The sequence below is a fragment of the Octopus bimaculoides genome, chromosome 9 (genome assembly GCF_046866305.1).
Source record: "Octopus bimaculoides isolate indiv1 chromosome 9, ASM4686630v1, whole genome shotgun sequence".
In the NCBI taxonomy this organism is placed as follows: domain Eukaryota; kingdom Metazoa; phylum Mollusca; class Cephalopoda; order Octopoda; family Octopodidae; genus Octopus; species Octopus bimaculoides.
The window spans coordinates 90,582,667-90,605,568 of NC_142936.1; the positions used below are offsets into that span (position 1 = coordinate 90,582,667).

The window sequence follows — 22,902 nt, forward strand, 5'->3', positions numbered from 1 at the left end:
AGCCCATCGTATATATGTATATATATATATCTATGTGTGTGTGTGTGTGTATATGTTTGTGTGTCTGTGTTTGTCCCCCAATATCGCTTGACAACCGATGCTGGTGTGTTTACATCCCCGTAAGCTAGCGGTTTGGCAAAAGAGACCGATAGAATAAGTACTAGGCTTACAAAGAATAAGTCCTGGGGTCGATTTGTTCGACTAAAGGCGGTGCTCCAGCATGGCCACAGTCAAATGACTGAAACAAATAAAAGAGTAATATACATATATATATATATATATACATATATATATATATACATATATATAAATATATATACATATATATATATATATATATATGTCCATATGTATGCTGTTAGAGTCATGAATACTTCCTCAGTCAGCATCCAGAATATATCATCAAATGGTAACAATATACACTGGAAATACATTAGTTTAACGAGGCTTGTGACAAATCAACAATTGTGGAATTTAATTAATTCCATTCAAGAAAATGTTACTAGTTTTGATCTTCCCATGTTTAACGAAGATTAACACTGAAAGTAAACTGTCGCCCAATGAATATACACACACTCACATGCATGCACACACACACACGGACACACACTTGCACATACAAACTTGCATTTTCCAATATGTTTGTGTAATTACACAAACATACATACATGTGCACATGTGTGTGTGTGTGTATGTATATATATATATATATATATATATGTACATACATAAATACACATATATACATACATACATATATATACCCATATACACAAGTGTGTGTGTGTATAAACGGATGCAAATGTGATTGAGTCCTTAAGAAGTTTGTGTCATAAACATGATATTCTAGTTCAATCTCCTTGGGTTGAGTTTCAATTTGAATGAAAGCATTGTAAGTGAAATCAGGTAAACAAACACCCACCGGATGTATCGTTTATGATGTAATACAAAGAGCAAGCTTTGTCACAAACTCTATCATACTGACCTACCTAAGAATAACATTATACAGAGTACACATTCCTGTGGAATACTCAGCTGTTCATATGCAAATTTAATGAGCAGGTAATCCAGTTTATTAAGCTGAAATACTCATTGTCAAAAGTAACTGAAACCTGTTTTTGCTCAAATTTCAAATTATGTTACGCATGTTTCTATAGCATGGCTATTTATTAGTTCATAAATGTATTACGTAATATGAATTACATAACCAAAACATTTCTTGAAGAATTTTGAACAGCTGACAAGTAAAATTGATCTATGGAAATTTCAATTCAAATTTTTTTTTTAATATTTGCAGAAAGTCAGACATAAGCACACCAGTTGTAGAACGGGGTTAAATTAAACATGCAAATCAACTAGCACAATGGTTCTTCATATCAGATTTTATCATTAAAATTTATTTGCAATAAACTGGTTGAACTTCTACAATACACAAAATATTATAACAGTTTTTTTTTATACAATTCCTAATAATATTTAATCACAAAAATATTACTCTTTTACTTATTTCAGTCACTTGACTGTGGCCATGCTGGAGCACCGCCTTTAGTTGAGCAAATTGCCCCTGGAACTTATTCTTTTTTGTAAGCCTAGTAGTTCTATCGGTCTATTTTGCCGAACCACTAAGTTATGGGGACATAAACACACCAGCATCGGTTGTCAAGCGATGTTGGGGGGGGGGGGGGGCAAACACAGACACACAAACATATACACACATACATATATATATATACATATATATATATATATATATATATATATATATATATATATATATATATATACACGACGGCTTCTTTCAGTTTCCGTCTACCAAATCTAGGCTATAATAGAAGACACTTGCCCAAGAATCCACGCAGTGGGACTGAACCCAGAACCATATGGTTCTTAAGCAAGCTACTTACCACACAGCCACTCCTACGCCTGAAATTTTTTAAAACATCAAATGGCTTTGAGGATCCACCTAACTAAAGTATGACTCAGATGTCCATAGGACAAAAAAGAGTTGAGAATCACTAAACTAGTGTTTTCATGGTTACAACAATGTACAAAAGTTGCTAGCATTAATCAACATTTGTCGACAAAACACTTTATCAACCAGGAATTCTATAAATAGCAATGAATTATTCATTTGCCACTGAAATAGAAATAAAATTTTAGTGAGAAGCATTTCTGGTAAAAACACTCTTTAGATTGGTTTGAGATAAGCTGCCTCTGAGTAGAAAGTTTGTAATTGGTCAAATTATTCCTCTCAAGATGAAATCCACCAAACATGTTTCCTAATATTGAGTCCATTCTCTAAGAAGTAGCAGTGTATCTTTTATATTGTGAGAACACTTAATTTTTCTTTCAAAATGGCTTTTAAAAGTGAAACTAAAATTCGTGAAGGGTAAAACCATATTTATTTTTGGTGATGGTGTCACATAAAAAGAGTTGGTGCCAGTGCCATGTAAAAAGCACTGGTGATGGCGCCACACAAAAAGCACTGATGATGTGAAAAGTATTAGTGATGGTACCACATAAAAAAAATGCTGATAGTGCCATGTAAAAAGCACCCAGTACACTCTGTAAAATGATTGGCCTTAAGTAGAGCATCCAGCTAGAGAAACCATGCCAAAACAGACAATGGGATCTGGTGCAGCTCCTAGCCGTGTCAGCTCCTGTCAAATCATCCAACCCATGCCAACATGGAAAATGGACATTAAATGATGATGACGACATTACAAAAGTTGTATGCTTTGATATCAAGATAGAAAGGTGACAAAACAAGATTGAAAGCGGGGAGAAATGATATATTGGCAAAACAAAATCAAGACCCAAAATAACGAAAGCTGTGGATTCCAGCAAAAAAATTAGGAAAAATCCAGTGAAGTTTTGTTTTGTTGTGATCAGGTGAAGTTTTAAAGCACCCCTCCCTCCAAAAAATCAGAGGATATAGTTTTCATACTGTCATTTATATTTACTTGTTTTAATCAGTGAATTTAGCGGGGATTTTTGAAAAACAAGGGGGAATTCACAGCGGTGTTCAGTGAACAAATTAAACATACTATCGGGCAGTGGCTAAAATGCGAACTAATCAACAATGGCTAAAAATTTTCTGAAGTAGCACCCCCACTAATTTTATCTACGAGCCGCCACTGCTTATGTCTCTCTTTACTTAAAGGTTCTTCACTTTTATGATCTTCATTTAGCCCAAAGGCCCAACAGAGCTACAAAGGAAGTCCACCCGAAAGGCATTTTCTTGGCTAGTATGCATGTGTGTGTGTGCGTATATATATATGTGTAGATGTTACCACATGTATGAGCACGCGTAATATAGAATTTTAAAAAACACTCCGTTGGGAACGAATTGCAAGGAAGGTAACTTTGAATAATAAATAAGGTTGAGTTATTCCCCTTGTAAAAATCAGTAAAAATTTGGATGTAAAAAAACAAAATGTGGTTTATTTTGGGAGGATTATGTACGAAAAAAATTGATTGAGCTTCTGTAGTGCACAACTTGCAGATATCGTGAAAAATATCCAATCATTTTAATTTTCTTATGAGATATCAACAATGTTATCCAATGATGTTACGACCCGATTACAAGTTAAATAAGTCAATAGCCAGAAGGCGAAGGTTTAAGAAATCTGTAGCATTTTTATGAATCTGGAAAAAAGTTAGAACCAGAAAAAGATCTCTAGAAATGATGTTGTGAAATAAATAAAGTACAGAGTAACATTTAAGGAGATCAACTTTAAAAAGGCTGCGAAGTCTGTACTTGTTAATATAAATATGGCAGCGGTAAGTTATTTCAGGGGAGGTAATTTTAGAATACTTTTACTGAACACATTATGGAATGTAACACAAAAGCAAAAGTTCACTAAAATAAATAAATGTTTCTTTATTGGCCACAAGAGTCGCACACGAAACAAAAGGACGATACAACACAAAGGGCAATGGTGGTGGAGGATACATAAAACGAGTAAACAATAAAACAGCATGGCAGATCAAGTTGCGGCCTTATGTGCCTCGTGACACAGACAGGACTAACATCTTAATTTCGACCCCTACGGAGGTCAGCTTTACCTTTCATCCTTCCAGGGTAGATAAATACAGTACCAATCTACACACACACGCACTCTCTCTCTCTCTCTCTCTCTCTCTCTCTCTCTCTCTCTCTCTCTCTCTCTCTCATAGACTCTCTCTCTAATTCGAGATTTTGCGAACGGTCTAAAATCAATAATAATACCGCCATATCCCTCCACTTGTTGGCCATACAGAAGAATTTTCAGAATGCAGTCATTTTTCATTCAAGCAACATGTCCTACCCACCTGCACTGATTTTGGTGTTGGATAATCTTATCTTGCCATTTCATGTTGCATATTTTGCACAAACAACACATGTGAAAGGTTTCGAGTTTCTTTGTATGTCTGTAGTAAGGAGTTCATGCTTCTACCCCATACAAAAGTGTGCTCAAAATACAAGATTTGTATACACTTATTTTAGTTTTCAGACTGACATCGTGTTCATCCCACAAACAATGAGAAAGTTTTCCAAAAGCACTGAAGCCTTAAATATTCTAATATAAATTTCGTCATCAAGAGTACTCTTAAAGTTTACTATACTTCGAATATATTTAAATGACCTGACCCATTGGATTTGCTTGCTGTCTATCATCACGTTTGAGTCTTGAGTATGTCCCGCCCCAGGCCTTGGTTGGAATAAAACTTCAGTCTTCTTGACGCTGATAGTCAAGTCCTTTCCTGAATTTTCTCAAATGTTTGAGAAACCAGAGCGCAATCATCAGTAAACAGAAATTCATACAGGATTTCTTCCTTGGTTTGTTTTCTTTGATCTGAAACTTTGTCCTTTCAGGTTTAATAGATCTTCGAAACTGGAATTTAACACCTTCATGACAATCACTGAAAGCACGTTGGAGCATCATTGAAAAGAATATGAGAAAAAGTACAGGGGCTAAATCACAGCCCTGTTTGGTTCCAGTGGCAACAGAAAATGCCTCAGAACATTGACTGTTAGATATCACAGTTGCCATCGTTCCTTTATGCAGGGATACTATTACTCTCTTTTTCTCTTTTACTTGTTTCAGTCATTTGACTGTTGCCATGCTGGAGCACCGCCTTTTAGTCGAGCTAATCGACCCCAGGACTTATTCTTTGTAAGCCTAGTACCTATTCGATCGGTCTCTTTAGCCGAACCGTTAAGTTACGGGGACGTAAACACACCAGCATCTGTTGTCAAGCGATGTTGGGGGGACAAACACACACACAAACATATACACGCACACATATATATATATATATATATATATATATATATATATATATATATATATATACATATATACGACGGGCTTCTTTCAGTTTCAGTCTACCAAATCTACTCACAAGGCTTTGGTCGGCCCGAGGCTATAGTAGAAGACACTTGCCCAAGGTGCCACGCAGTGAGACTGAACCCGGAACCATGTGGTTCGTAAGTAAGCTACTTACCACACAGCCACTCCTACGCCTATACCTTTATCATTTTGTCAGGAAGTCCAGCTTTTGACAAGATTTTCCAGAACGCTTCACAATTCACTATATCAAAAGCCTTGGTCAAGCCAACAAAATCCATGTACAAGTCAAGTATTTTGTACACATGTTTTTTTCTTGAACTTACTACACGGCAAAAATCATGTGGACAGAGCTGCTCCCAGCCCGAAATCTACATTGGGATTCAGAATCAACTCTAAAGGGGAAAATCTAGAACTGATTAGAGTTGATTAGATCGACTGGTATCTATTTTACAGTTCTCAAAAGGGTGAAAAGTAAACCCAAGCTTGTTGGTGCTTGAATTCAGAAAATAAAGAGACTATTATTTCGTCTACCACTCTACCGATTTTACCAAACCATTGCCCTTTAATAATAATTATGGAAGTGGCGTAGCTTGAGTGTGTGCCAGCCTTGAGTTTGCTGTCTCCACAGCTTAAACAGGCTTATACAGCCGATATAAAGGGGCTGCATCCATAAAAGCGACGCCCAGGGCGGATCCTCTACTCACCCTCTACTAGCTGTGCTACTAAACACAAGGTTACAAATTGAAGGATGAAAAGGAATCGATCAGATCGCTCCTAATCCGTGGATAAAGCATTGTATTCGCAAACGTCCAGTTTAACCGATACGACAAGGCACAGCCTCGAAACTTTTTATAAAACTAATTTCAACAACAATAACCTGAACCACATAAACAAACCAATTTTTATTTTCTTTTGATGAGATTATTTAATCTATATCGTGTCAGTTTTCATTAGTCCTACCCGTTTGTGTATTTTGCCTTTGAAAATAGTTACACTTTGATGATAATTTTTATTACCATTGCATAAAAACTCCAACACCTCTCCCACTGTTTATAGTTATCATAAGAGAATCTCTGTTTGTATTAACCAGACATGACTTCGGAAGAAACTGTAAATGATTCCACAATCAATAGATTGATTGGAGTCTACTTCATCAGTAAATAATTAATTCCGTCCGTCCATCCATCCATCCATCCATCCGTCCGTCCGTCCGTCCATCCGTCCGTCTATCCGTCCGTCCATCCATCTATCCGTCCGTCCGTCCATCTACGTAATTGTTCAACAATGGCGAAATATGACTTCTCTCAAAAAATGAACGGTAACGAACAGATTTGCTCCTTTTACAATGCTTGCAGTGCCATAATTTTCCATCAGCAGCATCACCACATGTAGTAAGGCCACATGGTGAATTACAATTTTTCACAGGTGTACATATTCATAATTAGTCGACGCCGTGCCAACCACTGAAGAATGTTGTCTCCAGCTTTTCCTAATTCAATGATAGGCCACGATTCTTCTAAGATTGATTTGTTTTTTGCTTATTTTACTACTTATTTCCCTCTTAATTTCTACTTACTTTTTTAATCTAACCAAACTCAGCAATTACCATCTGTCTATCTTCGTAGATAGATAGACAGACAGACTGACAGATAGATATATAGATAGATAGATAGCTAGCTAGATAGATAGATAGATAGATAGATAGAGATGGAGAGAGAGAGAGAGATACATACATACATACATACATACATACATACATACATATATATATATGTGTGTGTGTCTATATGTATGTATGTAGGCAGGTATGCATTTGCATATATACTCATAACACCTCCATGCATATATATATATATATATATATATATATATATGCGTGTGTGTGTGTGAACATGCATACATACGTACACAAAACATAGGCACACACACATACACCCACACATATACACATCAGTGAGCATTGTACATATGTATGTGCGTGCGTGTGTGTAATAGCGTGAGAGAGGGGGGAGAGAGAGGGGGGAGAGAGGGGGGAGGGGGGAGGGGGGGAGGGAGACCCAGAGAAAGAGACAGACAAAGAGAGAAAGAGGGGAGATAGAGATTTACGCAAGTAATATTCCTATCGTGATTAGTAAGAATGAATAATAAGTAGGAATTATCTGTTACTGAATTCAGCTAAACATTGGAAAATGCACATACATATCACGCATGCAATACATACATGTACATACATACATACATACATACATACATACATACATACATACATACATACATACATACATACATACACACTGGTGTGTAGGAGAAAGATAGAAAAGCATGTGTTGAGAAAAGAAATAGGAATTCACCTGTTTTCTCTCCCACGGATCTCAGCATAATTGTTATTCAAATGTGAACAGTTTCTGTCAGTCAACAATATGAACCAACGTGAAAAAGGCCAAACAATGGACAGGTGACGCAAAAGACGACACGAAAATGAAGAATGCAGAAGATAGGTAAATGGAAGGTGCAGACGATCAATGAATGCAAACTCAAACTTCAAATAAGCAGAGAAATGAACGAGTTTATATACCTTCTAACTGATACATCGCAATTATGAACATTGTTGAACCATCGAATAATGCACGTTGGGATTTGCTTGTACCATTTCCCTTGCAATAACAACTCCCATTTTCTTTTAAACGTTGGTGTTGCTTAACCCAGATCATGCTTGATCGTGCAGATCTACGATCAAAGGTGTTTCCAGCAGTTCACATGCTAGAGCTTTTTATGACCGAAATTTACTGCCCCCAAAAGCTAGGACGACTTATATAACAAAACAACTCTGGAAGATCAAAAATTTCATGTGAAATGCAATGGGATTTGCAAAGTTCATGTTTACACATATACATGTTTACACTGTATAGAACGTCGACTTTTACTCCTGGTGGAAGTCTACAAACAATATATTTGTAAGGGTATCGCAATTCAACTTGCCCGGGGCGTCAGAAAACCTAGAACCGGTCATGGTAAGGAATATCTGCCAATTCCTTCATACAATACTCCACCGCCCTAAAAAAAAAAATATTTAAGGTTTCATTGGATAATGAAGTCTTTGAAGCATTACATTTTTAAAAAAGACAAGACGGTCGTGGCTAGCATGCCTTTCCTCATAAATTTGCTCAATTAGGATTAAACAATGACATGGACAAATACAGATATATCCTTTTCTACTCTAGACACAAGGCCCGAAATTTTGGAGGAGGTGGGGCTAGTCGATTAGATCGATCTCAGTACGCAACTGGTACTTAATTTATCGACTCCGAAGGATGACGGGCAAAGTCGACCTCGGCGGAATTTGAACAAATACAGATACATAGCACATCTTAAATACAGATATACCATACAACTTAAGTTCTTGATTTATTAGGATTATTTCCACCTCCAGAGAATGTCATAATTATCAAATAACAATTAGACCAGCCCCCACCCCCACCTTGGGAGGGGGAGATAATCTCAATATTAAAAAATTCTCCAAAGATGACATATCATAAGGGAAAGGACGGGTTTATTATCTGGAGATGGAAGGACAATCAGTAACAGGTGTTCCTGGCTCTATAACTGTCATCAGCACGACAACTGTCCGGTCTTATCTCCAGTAGCCAAGGGACTTAGACGTAAGTACAACACATTTATGGCCAAAGGTAGTTTTTATAATTTAAACCGAAATGAGTTAAGAGAAATACTTCAGGTCAGCTAGTGGTGTGTATGGCTAAAATACGCAATGTGGTCCACCGTTGGGTGAAATTACGGTTGAAAGATGTATGACACAAGAGTTGGGTTTTTCATATAGAGAGCTTTATGTACTTTGACGTTAGCGCAAAACAATGACAGACAGACAGACAGACAAAGAAACAGGCAGTCAGGCCGACAGACAGACAGATAGACGGGCGGACGGACGGATGGATGGATGAAAAAATAAAAAAAATTTGCGCAAAAGTAAGCTGTGAACGCAATGAGAAAGAACGAGGGGAAAAAAGAAGTAAGAGAAAAATAGAGTAAGGGCAGGAGGGTTGAAAAAAAAGGAAAGAAAAAAGTAAGAGATAAAAAGGTGTGAAGCAAATTCAGATATCAAAAAGGAAGGAAAGAGAGAAGGTAGAAAGAAAAAAAAGAAAAAGGAAAATAAGGAAGAAGGATAAAAAGAATTAATCTAAAAGAGAAAGAGGAGAAAATCAGACGTTATGATAGAACAATGGCAATGAAATTCAGACGACCAAATCCTGTCACGTGACATCGTTAGAACGCCTCTTTTAAGACAACGATATTTGATTTCTCCATCTTTCCTTATCTGTCTTTGTCTCTTCTCATCCCTCCACTTTTGGCCATTTAGTCTTTACTTTCTGTTTCTCTTTTGCTTTCTCTTTCTTCTGTCCATCTTTTTTCTTTTCTTTTTTTTAGTTTCTTTCTCCATCCCTTTATACCTTTACATGTTTCTTTCTTTCCCTCCCTGCTTTATCTATCTATCTATCTATCTATCTATCTATCTATCTATCTATCTATCTATCTATCTATCTATCTATTTATCTATCTATCTTCCATTTCTTCTATCTTTTCTATTCTTGTCGTCTCTCGCCTTGATGGCAAGTCAGCGTTTATCATCATAGCTTTGCGATGAAGTTGCCGAGATAATTTGGTCACTACTGCTCAGCCCAAGTGACGACATTCAACAGGTTTGCTCGTGTGAGAACAAAACCCTCACAACATACAAACACCCAAAGAAAAAGAATTAGAAAGAAAGGAATTAGAAACGCAACGAGAGGAAAGAAAAGGAACGGTAAGACAGCCAAACCGATTCCGCAGACAATGCTCACCAAAATAGCTCAACCCCAAATCTGGACTGTACGATCGGATCAGGTCAAATGAACGCTTGTTTCTTTTTATATTTCCCTCTGTTCATGATTTGCTGTTACCACACCCTTCTGCCTCTCTCCCGCCTTTCTTTTCCCTCTCTTTCTCTCTCTTTCCGCCCCCTCTCTCTCTCCCCTCTTATGACATTGTTTCATATTTTATAAGTTCTGATATTTCTTTAAAAGAATAGATTTGACTACGTGGTTTTATATTTACTAAAGGACGCACTCATACACACACACACACACACACACACACACACACACACACACACACACACACACACACACACACACACACACACACACACACAAAACACACAAACTGCACAAACTGGGGGAGACCCGTACATTTTTATTCGTTCGTCCGTCGTTGTCGACGATGATCAAGAACATGGCGTGAGAGAAGACGTGGCCGATCAGTCATATAGAAGCTCCGAAAGTTCCGAAAGTTCCGTATGTATGTATGTATGTATGTATGTATGTATGTATGTATGCTTGCATGCATGCATACATGTATGTACTTATGTATGCATGCATCCATATATGTATGTATTTATACATCTGTGTGTACACAGCTATGTATGTATGTATATACGCACGGACGCACGCACGTACATATGTGTGTATGTATGCATGCATCTATGTGTGTATGTAGGCGTGTATGTATGTACAGACGCACGCACGTATGTATGTATGCATGTATGTATGTATATATGTATGTATATAGGTATGTATGTATGTATGAACTGCGCGAGTGTAGAGTCAACTGCCGGTCTTCAGTCCCCGAAGACCAACAGTGTACATACGTACATACATACATACATACATACATACATACATACATACATACAAATATGCATGCATGCATACATAAATGATGATGATGATGATGATGATGATGATGATGGCAGTTCTTCATGTCCGCAGATGATGAGGAAGAGTGACCGGCCCTTAAGTGTCTATGTAAACCGATCCTTAAGCACTAGGCTCTGGCCACACTTACGGTGGACATATAGGGCTGAGTCAAATGATGGTCGTGACGATGAGTCTTTCCTTCTTTGGTGTTTCTCCTCCACCGCAGCTGCTTTGAACCTTTCAAAATTCCTGCATGGTAGGAATACATGCACGCAGGCGCCCCCGCCTCACATATATATGAGGTGGTATCAAAAAGTTCCACGTCTAGTTAATTTTAATAAAAAATAACTTATTTACCTAAGTTTTAACATGATATCCTTTGAAATAGTCCCCTTGCGCAGTAATACACCTGTCTCAACGTTCTTGTCACTTTTGGAATCCGACCTGGAAGTCGTTTTCCGTAGACAAGTTGAAGACCTTCTGCGATTCATTCGGGATTTCGACAACGGTGTTGAAAGGTGACCCTTGAGCTACATTTTGATCTTGGGAAAGAGATGGAAGTCTGCAGGTGCTAAATTTGGTGAATAGGGCGGGTACAGAAACAATGCCATGTTGTTTTGGGTGAGAAACTCATGAGTGAGGAGCGCTCGGTGACAGGGTGCTCTGTCGTCGTAAAGAATCCAATTCTTCGCGTTGCACAGATTCGGTCGCTTTCGCCAAATGTTTTCCCTCGAGCGCTTCGAAACATCGCAGTAGAACTCTCGATTGACCGTCTGACCCTGGGGACGAATTCTCGATGCATTTACGGGGTTGACGCTCGTGACAGGTCTTCCAGATTGCTCATCGCATTCCAGAGACGTTCTTCCGCTTTTTGAAACGCTCGTGTCACTTGGAACATTGTATACGACCCATTGCCTCGTCGCCGTAAGCTTGCCGTAGTATGTTCAATGTCTCTGTAGCAGACTTCCCAAGTTTAACACGCGCGAGCACACACACACACACACACATCTTCCACATCATCTGTGATGCTGAGATCTCTATTAAACGGAGAATTGAAACCAGAGGCACATGGTCAGTTCAAACGTTATTTGAGAGCCAGATCATATTATAACATAAATAATATATAAATATATGCATATCTCCATACATATATGTACATACCTACATCTATATGTATACATACATGCATATATGGGTACAGGACATCACAAAAAACGTTAAACACAATGAGAAACGAAAACATAAAGATGAAGACAGAAAACGAACTTCTTTTCGAACAACGAAAAAAACCCCAGAAAAACGAGACATGCAACATAAAGAATATTTCCCTTCCTCAGTTGTCCCTGTTCCATCTACTCCGCGTAACACCTAATGAATAACTGCTGTAGGCTGATTAATACGAATAATAAAAGGAGACACGAATGCATTGTATATAAATTCAACTGTTAAAATAATATCATCTTCAGAGTATGGAGGGAATCCCGGAATAGGTTTTCTGTATGTACAGCTGTTCCATGTAACCCAAGGATAGCTGCACTTACCTACTTGGTGGGAAACTCTTTTAATATCAGCAGAAAGTTATGCATGGGTAAGCATCCCATGAAATAGAGGATACTCACAGTATTGACTGGGAAAATATTCTCTCCTTGATATCTCCGATATCACATTCTCCCTAGGATACGCCTTAGCTATTCAAGCACAGGAGATAATACAAAATACTTGATCAATAAAGATGCCTACAAACTTCCAGTGAAGGCGCGTGGTCTTGTGGTAAAGATGTTGTCCTCACGATAGAAAGATCGCGGTCTCGATTCCCCGACCGGGTGGTGCATTGATTTTTTTTTGTGTGTAAAATTCTTCATTTCATACTGCTTTAATTCACTCAACTGTAAATGAGTAACCCTGCGACGTATTGGCATCTCATTCATGGGGTATGTTGTGGTCTCGCTCATTTAGGCCATGGAAACCGGTTAACCGGCCCTATGAGTCCTCGGACACGAGACAGTAATATCCAGAGGCTGACATGACATTTACAAACTTCCACATTCTTTTCTACTCTAGGCCCAAGGCCCGAAATTTTGGGGAAGGGGGCCAGTCGATCAGATCGACCCAGTACGCAACTGGTACTTAATTTATCGTCGCCGAAAGGATGAAAGGCAAAGTCGACCGCGGCGGAATTTGAACTCAGAACACGAAAACAGACGAAATACCGCTAAGAATTTCTCCCGGCGTGCTAACGTTTCTGCCAGCTCGCCGCCTTACAAACTTCCACAGTGTAGCAGACATGCTGGGTGTACCATACCATTGAGAAAGATGTCACCCACATCATCAGTAGCTGTCCCAAAATGTCCGCGAGGTACTACCTTGCCATGAGATATGACATTGTTGCAAAAACTATTTACGATGCTATCCTACAAAACTTGTCCAGACATCATATCAAAACCAGAATATATTCACGCATTTAAAAATAAAGAATACTGGTGGAATGTTTCAATAAGAACAGCAATACGGGGCAAACACAGCCAACCTAATATTCTTCCATGGGACAGTGGCGGCGAGCTGGCGGAATCGTTAGCACGCCGGGCGAAATGCTCAGCGGTATTTCGTCTGCCGCTACGTTCTGAGTTCAAATTCAGCCGAGGTCGACTTTGCCTTTCATCCTTTCGGGGTCGATTAAGTCAGTACTAGTTACGCACTGGGTCGATATAATCGACTTAATCCCTTTGTCTGTCCGTGTTTGTCCCCTTGTGGGCAATAAAGAAATAAGAATCGTTAGTATATGCTGGGCGAAATGCTTAGCAGTATTTCGTCTGTCTTTACGTTCTGAGTTCAAATTAAGTACCAGTTAAGTACTGGGGTCGATAATTTAAGTACCAGTTAAGTACTGGGTCGATGTGATCAGTTGTTCCCCTCCCCACAAAAAATCCAGGTCTTGTGCCTATAGTAGAAAGGATTATTATTATCATTATTATTATTATTATTGTTATTATTATTATCATCATCATCATCATAGTAAGGCAGCGAGTTGGCAGAATCGTTAGCACGCCGGACAAAATGCTTAGCGGCATTTCGTCCGTCATTATGGTCTGAGTTCAAACTCCGAGAGCTACTTTATTTTTATCGACCGGGAAATATGTAAGACAAATCCACCGTCGTCACGATTTGAACTCAGAACGTAAAGAGACAGAAAAAAAAGAAAAAAAAAAGTGGCATTTTATCCGACGCTCAACCGACTTTGCTAATCTACACAGTAGAATATTATTGCGACTTGAGTTGTCTGATATCAACTACGATCTTGAAGAATGTTGATGGAAGTTACAGCGTGTGAGAGTAGCAGTAGGAGTAAGAGTTGGCGTGGTGGTGGTGGCAGCGGGAATAGCGAGTGAAGTGGTGTTTAGAGTAACAGATAGTGGTGGTGGTGGCAGCGGCGGCGGTTGATGGAAGTGATGGCACAGCAGTGGTGTGATAGTGGCGGCAGCGGTGTTGTGGTGGTGGTGGTGGTGGTGGTTGTGAGTACGGCGGCGGCGGCGGCGGCAGCTACAGTGGCATTGGTAATAGCGGCGACGATCGTATTTTTTCCCATCTTAAGCAAAAAAAAAAAAAAAAAAAGCACGGAATCCTGGAAGCAGACAAAATGACGGGTCAAATCTGGAAAACATTTGAGCCGTAGGTTTGCTTAATTAGGGATTGGCCTAGGGCTGAAGCACAACTAGAAACCTCAAAGGAGGGATCAATCGGCAAAGTCAAAGAATCAGAGACTGTTGTAGTAGCGTGAAACGGACTCGAGAAAGAAGACAAAGTAATGCCAGTGATTGGCCAATGTGTTGTTGGATAAAGTTCTACTGATGGGGCAGATGGCATTTTGGTGGTGGTAGCGGTGGTGGTGGTGGTGGTGAGGGACTGTTGTTGATGTAGAAATGATGATAGTAGTGGTAGTAGCGTTGATGTGGTGGTGGTGATGGTGGTGGTAGTCATGGCCTTATCTTTCTATCTTTTTTATCTTTTACTTGTTTCATTCGTTAGACTGCGGTCATGCTGGGGCACCACCTTGAAGAGTTTTAGTCGAACGAATCTACCCCAGTACTTTTCTTTTAAGCCTGGTCCTTTTTCTATCGTTCTCTTTCACCGAACCGCTAAGTTACAGGAACTGAAACTAGCACCTGTTGTCAAGCAGTGGTGGTGGACTGGTGGACAAACTCAAAGACACACACGCACGCATACACACACACACACACACACACACACACACGGGCTTCTTTCAGTTTCCGTCTACCAAATCTGCTCTCAAGGCTTTCATCGGCCTGAGGCTATAGTAGAAGACATTTGCCTAAGGTGCCGCTCAGTGGTACTGAACCCGGAACCATGTGATAGGGAAGCAGAATTCTTACCACACAGCCTTACACATTCATGCTACAATTGTTGCTCTACAGAAAGTTTGTTAGCCCATTACCTCCCATAATTCTATTAACTGGATTTTTCTTTATGAAACTTTGATTTCTAGCATAAAACAGCCTTAGAAACACGCTGGAATGATCAAAATAACATTTTAAATAGAAATAAGCGAGATATTCGGTGAAAAACTAGCAAACCTCATTTGAATATCAGAGAAATATACCTAGTAGATATAGCAAAAAGGTTAGATATGTGTAAATATTGACAGATAATTACGAAGTTTGTAATTTTTAAGTGATCTCATATGAGATCACTGGTAGGTAATGGGTTAAGCTGAATATTAGTAGCTAGTGTGTGTGTGTGTGTGAAAGTATGCTTGGCGAAACTTGGAGAACTTTTTTCCAAGACGTCATAGCTGCATCACTCCCCGTCAACCACAAAAACCTCTATGAGTCCTCTGGCTCTTCTGGCTTGTGTTTTCTGCGCATCTCAATTTATAACCATGATTTGGCACGGATAATAACATTTTTCATTGATCTTATGCGCCAGAACAACGATTGGCTGAAATGTGGGCCAAGATCGGCTAATAAGGAGCGTCGTCGCTAAATACGGAAAGTGATATGCCGTGGCCTTTTCTCGTTACAGAGCTGACAGGGTTTCGAATGCTTAGTGTCACTGCACAATCTCCGAAGAAAGGCTGTATGGTCACAGCTGGAACGCTTTTGATCAAAAGCCCATTGGATCATGACGAACTAGGTGTATTGCGGGACTGTGTCAGTTTCTTAAAAAACACGCATACATACATATATACATACATACACGCATGCGCATGTGTATATGTGTGTGTATATATATATATATATATATATATATATATATATATATATATATATATACACACATATACACACACATTTACACATACATATACACACACACACATGTATATATAAAGTGTGTGTTGAAAATTTTTTAAGCAAGCGTAGTCTAGATGGCCATCAAGTAATGTTTAAAAGGAAACAGAAACTCCAGCTTCTTCATCCAGGGCAGGTAACACTGATGTAGGAAGTCAACTGTAAGTACGAGCTTACATAATATATACAATATACATGATTATAACACCAGCCATTATTTATCCGAAACAGCCGTAAAGACTTGAATACATCATTCCTTTATTTGTATTTTTAGACACAATATTCTATGTAAATACACTCCTTGCACCTACGTTTGTATATCTGCCTTTTCTGCTTATGTTCGCGCGCGCGCGCGCATAGCTCTAACGGCACCGAAGCTGATTACGAGCAAGTAAGTTGAAAAAGACAGTCCTTCCGTTCTAACTAAGAATCATGCACCTAGACATTGTCATAACCGAATGGTTAAGAACTTGACTTCCCGGTCATGAGGTCGCATGTTCAATTCCACTGCAGGTTACATTGCCCAAACGCATTCTACCATTGAATCGAACAACCCAAACTTTGTGAGTGAAACCGGTTTAGAAGGCAACAGTATGGAGGTTCGTCGGATGGACTGTAATTGAAAGGGCCACTAGGTTCAGTCTTGACACACGCCGTCCCACTTTGTGATTGTCTAAGGATTACATTAAGGGCTCAAAAGTCTGAGGAGCACTCAGCCACCCACACTATCAACAAAAGACATAAACTAACCCTAACACGCCTGACGCACAGCAACGATAGCTCAAGGGTTCAACTAGTGGTGTAGCTGAAGCGTGTGCCGCCAGGGGAAGCCCTTGAGTTCGCGTACCCCATCATGGTACCCTAAGCTTATACAGCAGGTCCAAAAGTGTTTCCCCAATAAAGTGTCGTCCGGAGCGGACTTCCTTCTCGCCAGCACCCCTCGACCACTTCACGACTGAATCTTCGTGAAGGTTACGTTAAGGGTACAAGTTTCTATGGGATACTCAGCCACTTCCGCAACAATTTAATGAGAGCCAGAAACTAAGTTAAATACGTCAGACGGTGAGTATATTTCCTTTACTTGCTGCAACCATTAAACTGCGGCCATGCTCGAACAACTCCTTGAAGGGTGGTTCTATATTTAAGAGATGAGGAATTATGTACATTATTTACATTCGACGGATATTTGTCCTCATCTTGTTTGTTGTTAAACACGTTTCGGCTGATATACCCTCCAGCCTTCATCAGGTGTCTTGGGGGAAATTTCGAACCCAGGTTCTCATTCTTAAGGTATTTTCGATGTTGTTGTTGTTGTTATTATCATCATCATTATTGTTATTATTATTATTATTCAGTAGTTTTATTTTTATAACGTGCTTTCACTTCACTACCGAGCGCAGCTCTGTGCGCCTTGGGTATGTGCTGTGGTTTGCTGTGGTGCTCTTATGTTTACTGTATTGAAAGTGTTTTGCGTAGAATGTGTGCAGTACCCAGTTATTATTATTATTATTATTATTATTATTATTATTATTATTATTATTACAAACAAGGTGAGGACAAATATCTGTCGAATGTAAATAATGTCCTTGAAGAGTTTTCAGTAATTATCATTTTTTGAAAAGTCTGGTACTTATTCTATCGGTCTCCTTTTGCCGAACCGATATATATTACGAGACGCAATAGGCGTAGGCATTGCTATGTGGTAAGAAGCTTGCTTCCCAAGCTCATGGTTCTGGGTTCAATCCCACTGCGCTGCACCTTGGGCAAGTGTTTTCTCGTATAGCCTCGGGCTGACCAAAGCCTTGTGAATGTATTTGGTTGACGGAAACTGATAGAAGACTGTTGTGTGTGGGTATGTGTGTGTGTGTGTGTATATATATGTGTGTGTGTGTTTGTATATATATATATATATATATATATATATATATATATTCATTTTCCCTTTTTTTTAATTGTTTCAGTCATTTGACTGTGGTCATGCTGGAGCACCAACCCCAGGACTTATTCTTTGTAAGCCTAGTACTTATTCTATCGGGGACGTAAATACACCAGCATCGGTTGTCAAGCGATATTGGGGGGGGGGGGACAAACACAGGCACATAAACATATACACACACATACATACATGCATATATATACATATATGCGACGGGCTTCTTTCAGTTTCCGTCTACCAAATCCTCTCACAAAGCATAGGTTTGCGCGGGACTATAATAGGAAAAACTTGTCCAAGGTGCCGCATAGTGGGACCGAACCCGGAACAACTGGTTTACAATCATTGATCGATTCGGAGTCAATCAATGCCTTAATTCCTTGTGAGTGAATTTGGCTGACGGAAACTGCGTAGAAGCCCATCATGTATATCTATATATCTACCTCTCCTTCTTTCTCTACACACGCTTCTCCCATACATATATATATATATATATATATATATATAATAAACCGCGATAGGTGAACCGCGTTATGGCAAAGGATTACTGTATGTATGTATGTATGTATGTATGTATACGTGTATTTGTGTTTGTTCCAATCCCACCTCTTGACAATCGCTGTTGGTTTGTTTACGTCCCTGTAACATAGCGGTTCGGCGAAAGACAGATAGAATAAGCACCAGTAGTAGTAATTTTAACCCGCGGTCAGCCTTAATTGGACACATCTATGATCAAAGGCCATAGCAATCTTGTCTTGCTGTAAATAATCTCAGATTATATCGTACAATATCTCCTTCGCCCCCCCCTCACTCCTTTTTTGTTTGTTTTTGTTCTAAGTCAGTTGAACACGTGTCTTAGACGAGGTTTGGTTGCTATTTCTAGCCGTTGGAAAAACCAGGTCGGAGGACTCGTTGGTTCACTCAGCTGAGATATTTTATGGAGCCGAAAAAAATAGTAAAAATTCGGATAACGTAATCTTTGTGTCTCCATTGTTATGCGAAATATGTGACGGAAGAGAAAACGGCGAGCGAAAGATTAAGAGATTAACGACATTGGAAGGGAGCGGGTTTCGTTGGATGAGCTTTTAGTCTGTCGTCGTTGTTTCATCATCACCATACCACTACTACTACCACCATCACCACAACCATTACCACCATAACCACCACTACTACTACTACTACCATCACCACAACCACCACACCATCACCGCCACCACAACCACTACCACCATAAACACAAACACCACTACCACCATAACCACAACTACTACTAATCTACTACTACTACTACTACTACTAGTACTACTACACCATCACTACCACTACCACCATCACCACCATTACTACTACTACTACTACTACTACTACTACTACCACTACTACAACCACTACTACTAATCTACTACTACCACCATCACCGCCACCACAACCACTACCACCACCACTACTACTTACTACCACAACCACCACTACTACTACAACTACCACCATTACTACTAGTTTACTACTACTACTACTACTAACTACCACCATCACCACCACCACTACTACTAATCTACTACTACCACCATCACCATCCACCATAACCATTACCACAATCACCACTACTACTACAACCACCACCACTACTACTTCTACTACTCACAGCCACCACTAGTACAGAACTACAACCACTACCGCTACTACTGTTTCATCTTGTGCTGCAACTACTACTACAACCACTACTACTACTGCTATGGTTACTACTACCACTACTGATCACAACCAGCACCATCACAGAACAACTACTACTACGACTACTACTACGACTACTACTACTATTACTACTACTAACATCTAACTAAAACTAACTTTACAACATGTTTGATGAACGTAAATAAAATCACAGAAAAAAAAATGTTGCGAAAAAAAAGTCGCAGAAAAAGTTTCATAATTTTTAATAAAGAAAGAGAAAAAATACATTTTCATTTAAGTACCATAAATTATAGATTACAGTAATTGAACATGATTTTTAAATCACTTTATTAAGCCAACTCTACTTGACAAAATATACGTATATTACACACTTGATGTCCTTAAAATTAAGCATTACACGTTTTATCCGGATATCATGGAAAAAAAAAAAAAAAAGAACAATGGAACAAGCGGAAAAAAAGTTCTCGTGACTTTTTCCCCAGGAAAAAAATTCTTAGTTTTGTATCTATTGTGGTTGTTATAATCATTAAATGATAAACTAGTACTACAAAAAAATATTTGCTGACGAGGGAGCTTGACTGGCTGGAAACAGCTGGGAGTGGGTCAATTCCCCCGGCTGGGTAAACTACAAGAAGGGAGGCGGTTTGATGTTGGAAACCCCGAAATTCTTGTGAAAACTCACAGAAACATCACTGATGATTATGCATTCCAGAACATCCGTGTGCTGTATCTTGGAACGGAATTTATAGCCATTAAGTAACTATTACTACTACTACTAGCCAACGAGGGAGCCTCTACGTGGTCGCTCGGCTTGCTAGAAATAGCAACTAAAAAAATCACCCTTAACTTATATCCAACCCAACCATCTTCAAAAAAGAAATGGTACATTAGACAAGGTGGGTAGTCATAGACATATCCCTAAAAAACGACGAAGATGGTCATAGCAGGAAGGCTGGCCTGGGGCTAAACAACACAAACAACTGTTATTACTACTACTACTACTACTGGTAGTAATAGACGATACACGTGCTAGAAATAGCAGTCAGCTCTCCCACCTCACCGTCTTTAAACAAAGCCGGAACATATTGGATAATGAATGTAGCCCTAGACAACCTCACAGAAAGAACAGATGGTCACGACTGGAACGCGTCTGACCATAGTCATGATGCTTTCAATAAAAGAAACAGGGTTAGAAACTAGTAGAACAGAAGCTGTGACGATGACGATGCTGATGATGATGAGGGTAGTGGTTGATCTGTGATGATGACAGCGGAGGTGGTGGGGACAGAGAGGCAGAGGAGCAGTGACGGTAGAGGTGGTGACAGTCGGCAGAGTTGTACAGTTGTGTGTAAAACCCATTTCAAACATATACATATGTATGAATGCTAATGTTATAAATAGCATATGAACACACACACCTACATATATACACGCACTCGCAGTGTGTGTGTGTCATATGTCAGACACTCGGAAATACAGACGCATTAGTAAAACAAGTATTTTACACACATATATACAGACGGATACATTGAAAACACGTACATTTATACGCAGTCAGTTTGGCCGTCATCGTTATTAAAGAGAACATCAAGAGGAGACATATATACATTACCAGAGTTTACCAGAACACGAGGAACCAGTGAGTGGAATTTTTCACCCCCCACTTCTCTCTATCTCTCCTACACATAAATATATATATATATATATATTTATATTCTATTTGCTCTTGTTTATTCGACATTCCACGTAAACTCTTTAAATAACCAACGCTTTCTTCACAACTTTCTTTTTAAATGTTTATTGGTTTTAAAAAACAACCAGCACGAAGATACCTGACTTCGATAGATTTAGCAATAATCAATCGTAAAGTAAATGTGAATATAATGTGCGTGTTTATATTTGTTTTAAATAGTTACTACGATGTAGTTCTTTATATATTTATTAACTTATATACGCATATAGCCAAACATATATATATATACATATATATATCATTGTAGTATAATGTGCCAGACTTATATGACAACGCAAGACCGATACCTTGGTAGTTCATGTATATTAAAATTATAAAAATTATTGGAAACTAATTTTAATTGTGTACTTAATTAGCTACAACCTTTCAAATTATATTGTCTTTGTTGTTTTACAAAACACTTTCCTTTTAATTAGGAAAGGAGTTTATTGGAAATAGGTGAGTTATTAATCCACTCCCCAACCCGGTCAACTGTCTCCTTAGAAATTCTATACGAATCCTTTAAATATGAAGTCGAAGTCTTCGATCCTTTCTTTGTGGAATCGCTGTTTTACATTTTCTTCCTTGTAACCGTTCTCAAAGTCTTTCAGTCTTTTTTTGTTCTTATATATATGTTGGGGATATTTTATGCCGCTTTGTTGTAAACATCGTATTTAAACCGTTTTTATTGACTATTTGGTTTTAAATAGTGGTTCACATCTTGTGCCCTTATTTCTTTAAACCCCACTGTCTCTTGGTAGTAAATGTGGAATTACTATTGTTCATATATATTAAGAGATGTTATATATATATATATATATATATATATATATATATATATAATTACATTCTATTAAATTGTACTCGTTCATATATCTATGAATACACAGTGTATATGTGTGTGATTTTACATATTGTTTATATATACTCGTGACTTATGTCATATATATATATATATACACACACACACATGTGTGTGTATATATTCAGACTCATTTGCACAAGGCCAACCACTGATGAAACTTCGAAGTCACTCAATAAAATTATTTTAAATATCTCATTCTATACTTGTGAGACTTTTTGGTTTAATGTTCATTTTTTTTTTTTGCTTATAAAAAACAAAACTTTTAATTACACACACACACATATATAT

At 38.6% G+C, this 22,902-nt stretch overlaps 1 protein-coding gene across 3 annotated transcripts in view; it reads left to right on the plus strand.

The window, feature by feature from the left end:
- The first annotated feature begins 10,004 nt into the window (after positions 1–10,004).
- Positions 10,005–22,902, plus strand: part of LOC106867896 (uncharacterized) — a 90,863-nt gene continuing 77,965 nt past the window's right edge. Inside the window, exon 1 of one of the 3 annotated variants that reach the window (XM_052970869.2) lies at positions 10,005–10,232. In XM_052970869.2, coding sequence (XP_052826829.1) covers positions 10,182–10,232 — 51 coding nt within the window. In that variant the 5' untranslated portion in view covers positions 10,005–10,181. Of the gene's footprint in view, positions 10,233–20,382; positions 21,657–22,902 lie in introns of those variants that run through there. The other 2 variants (XM_052970870.2, XM_089358025.1) reach the window with 2 other exon arrangements.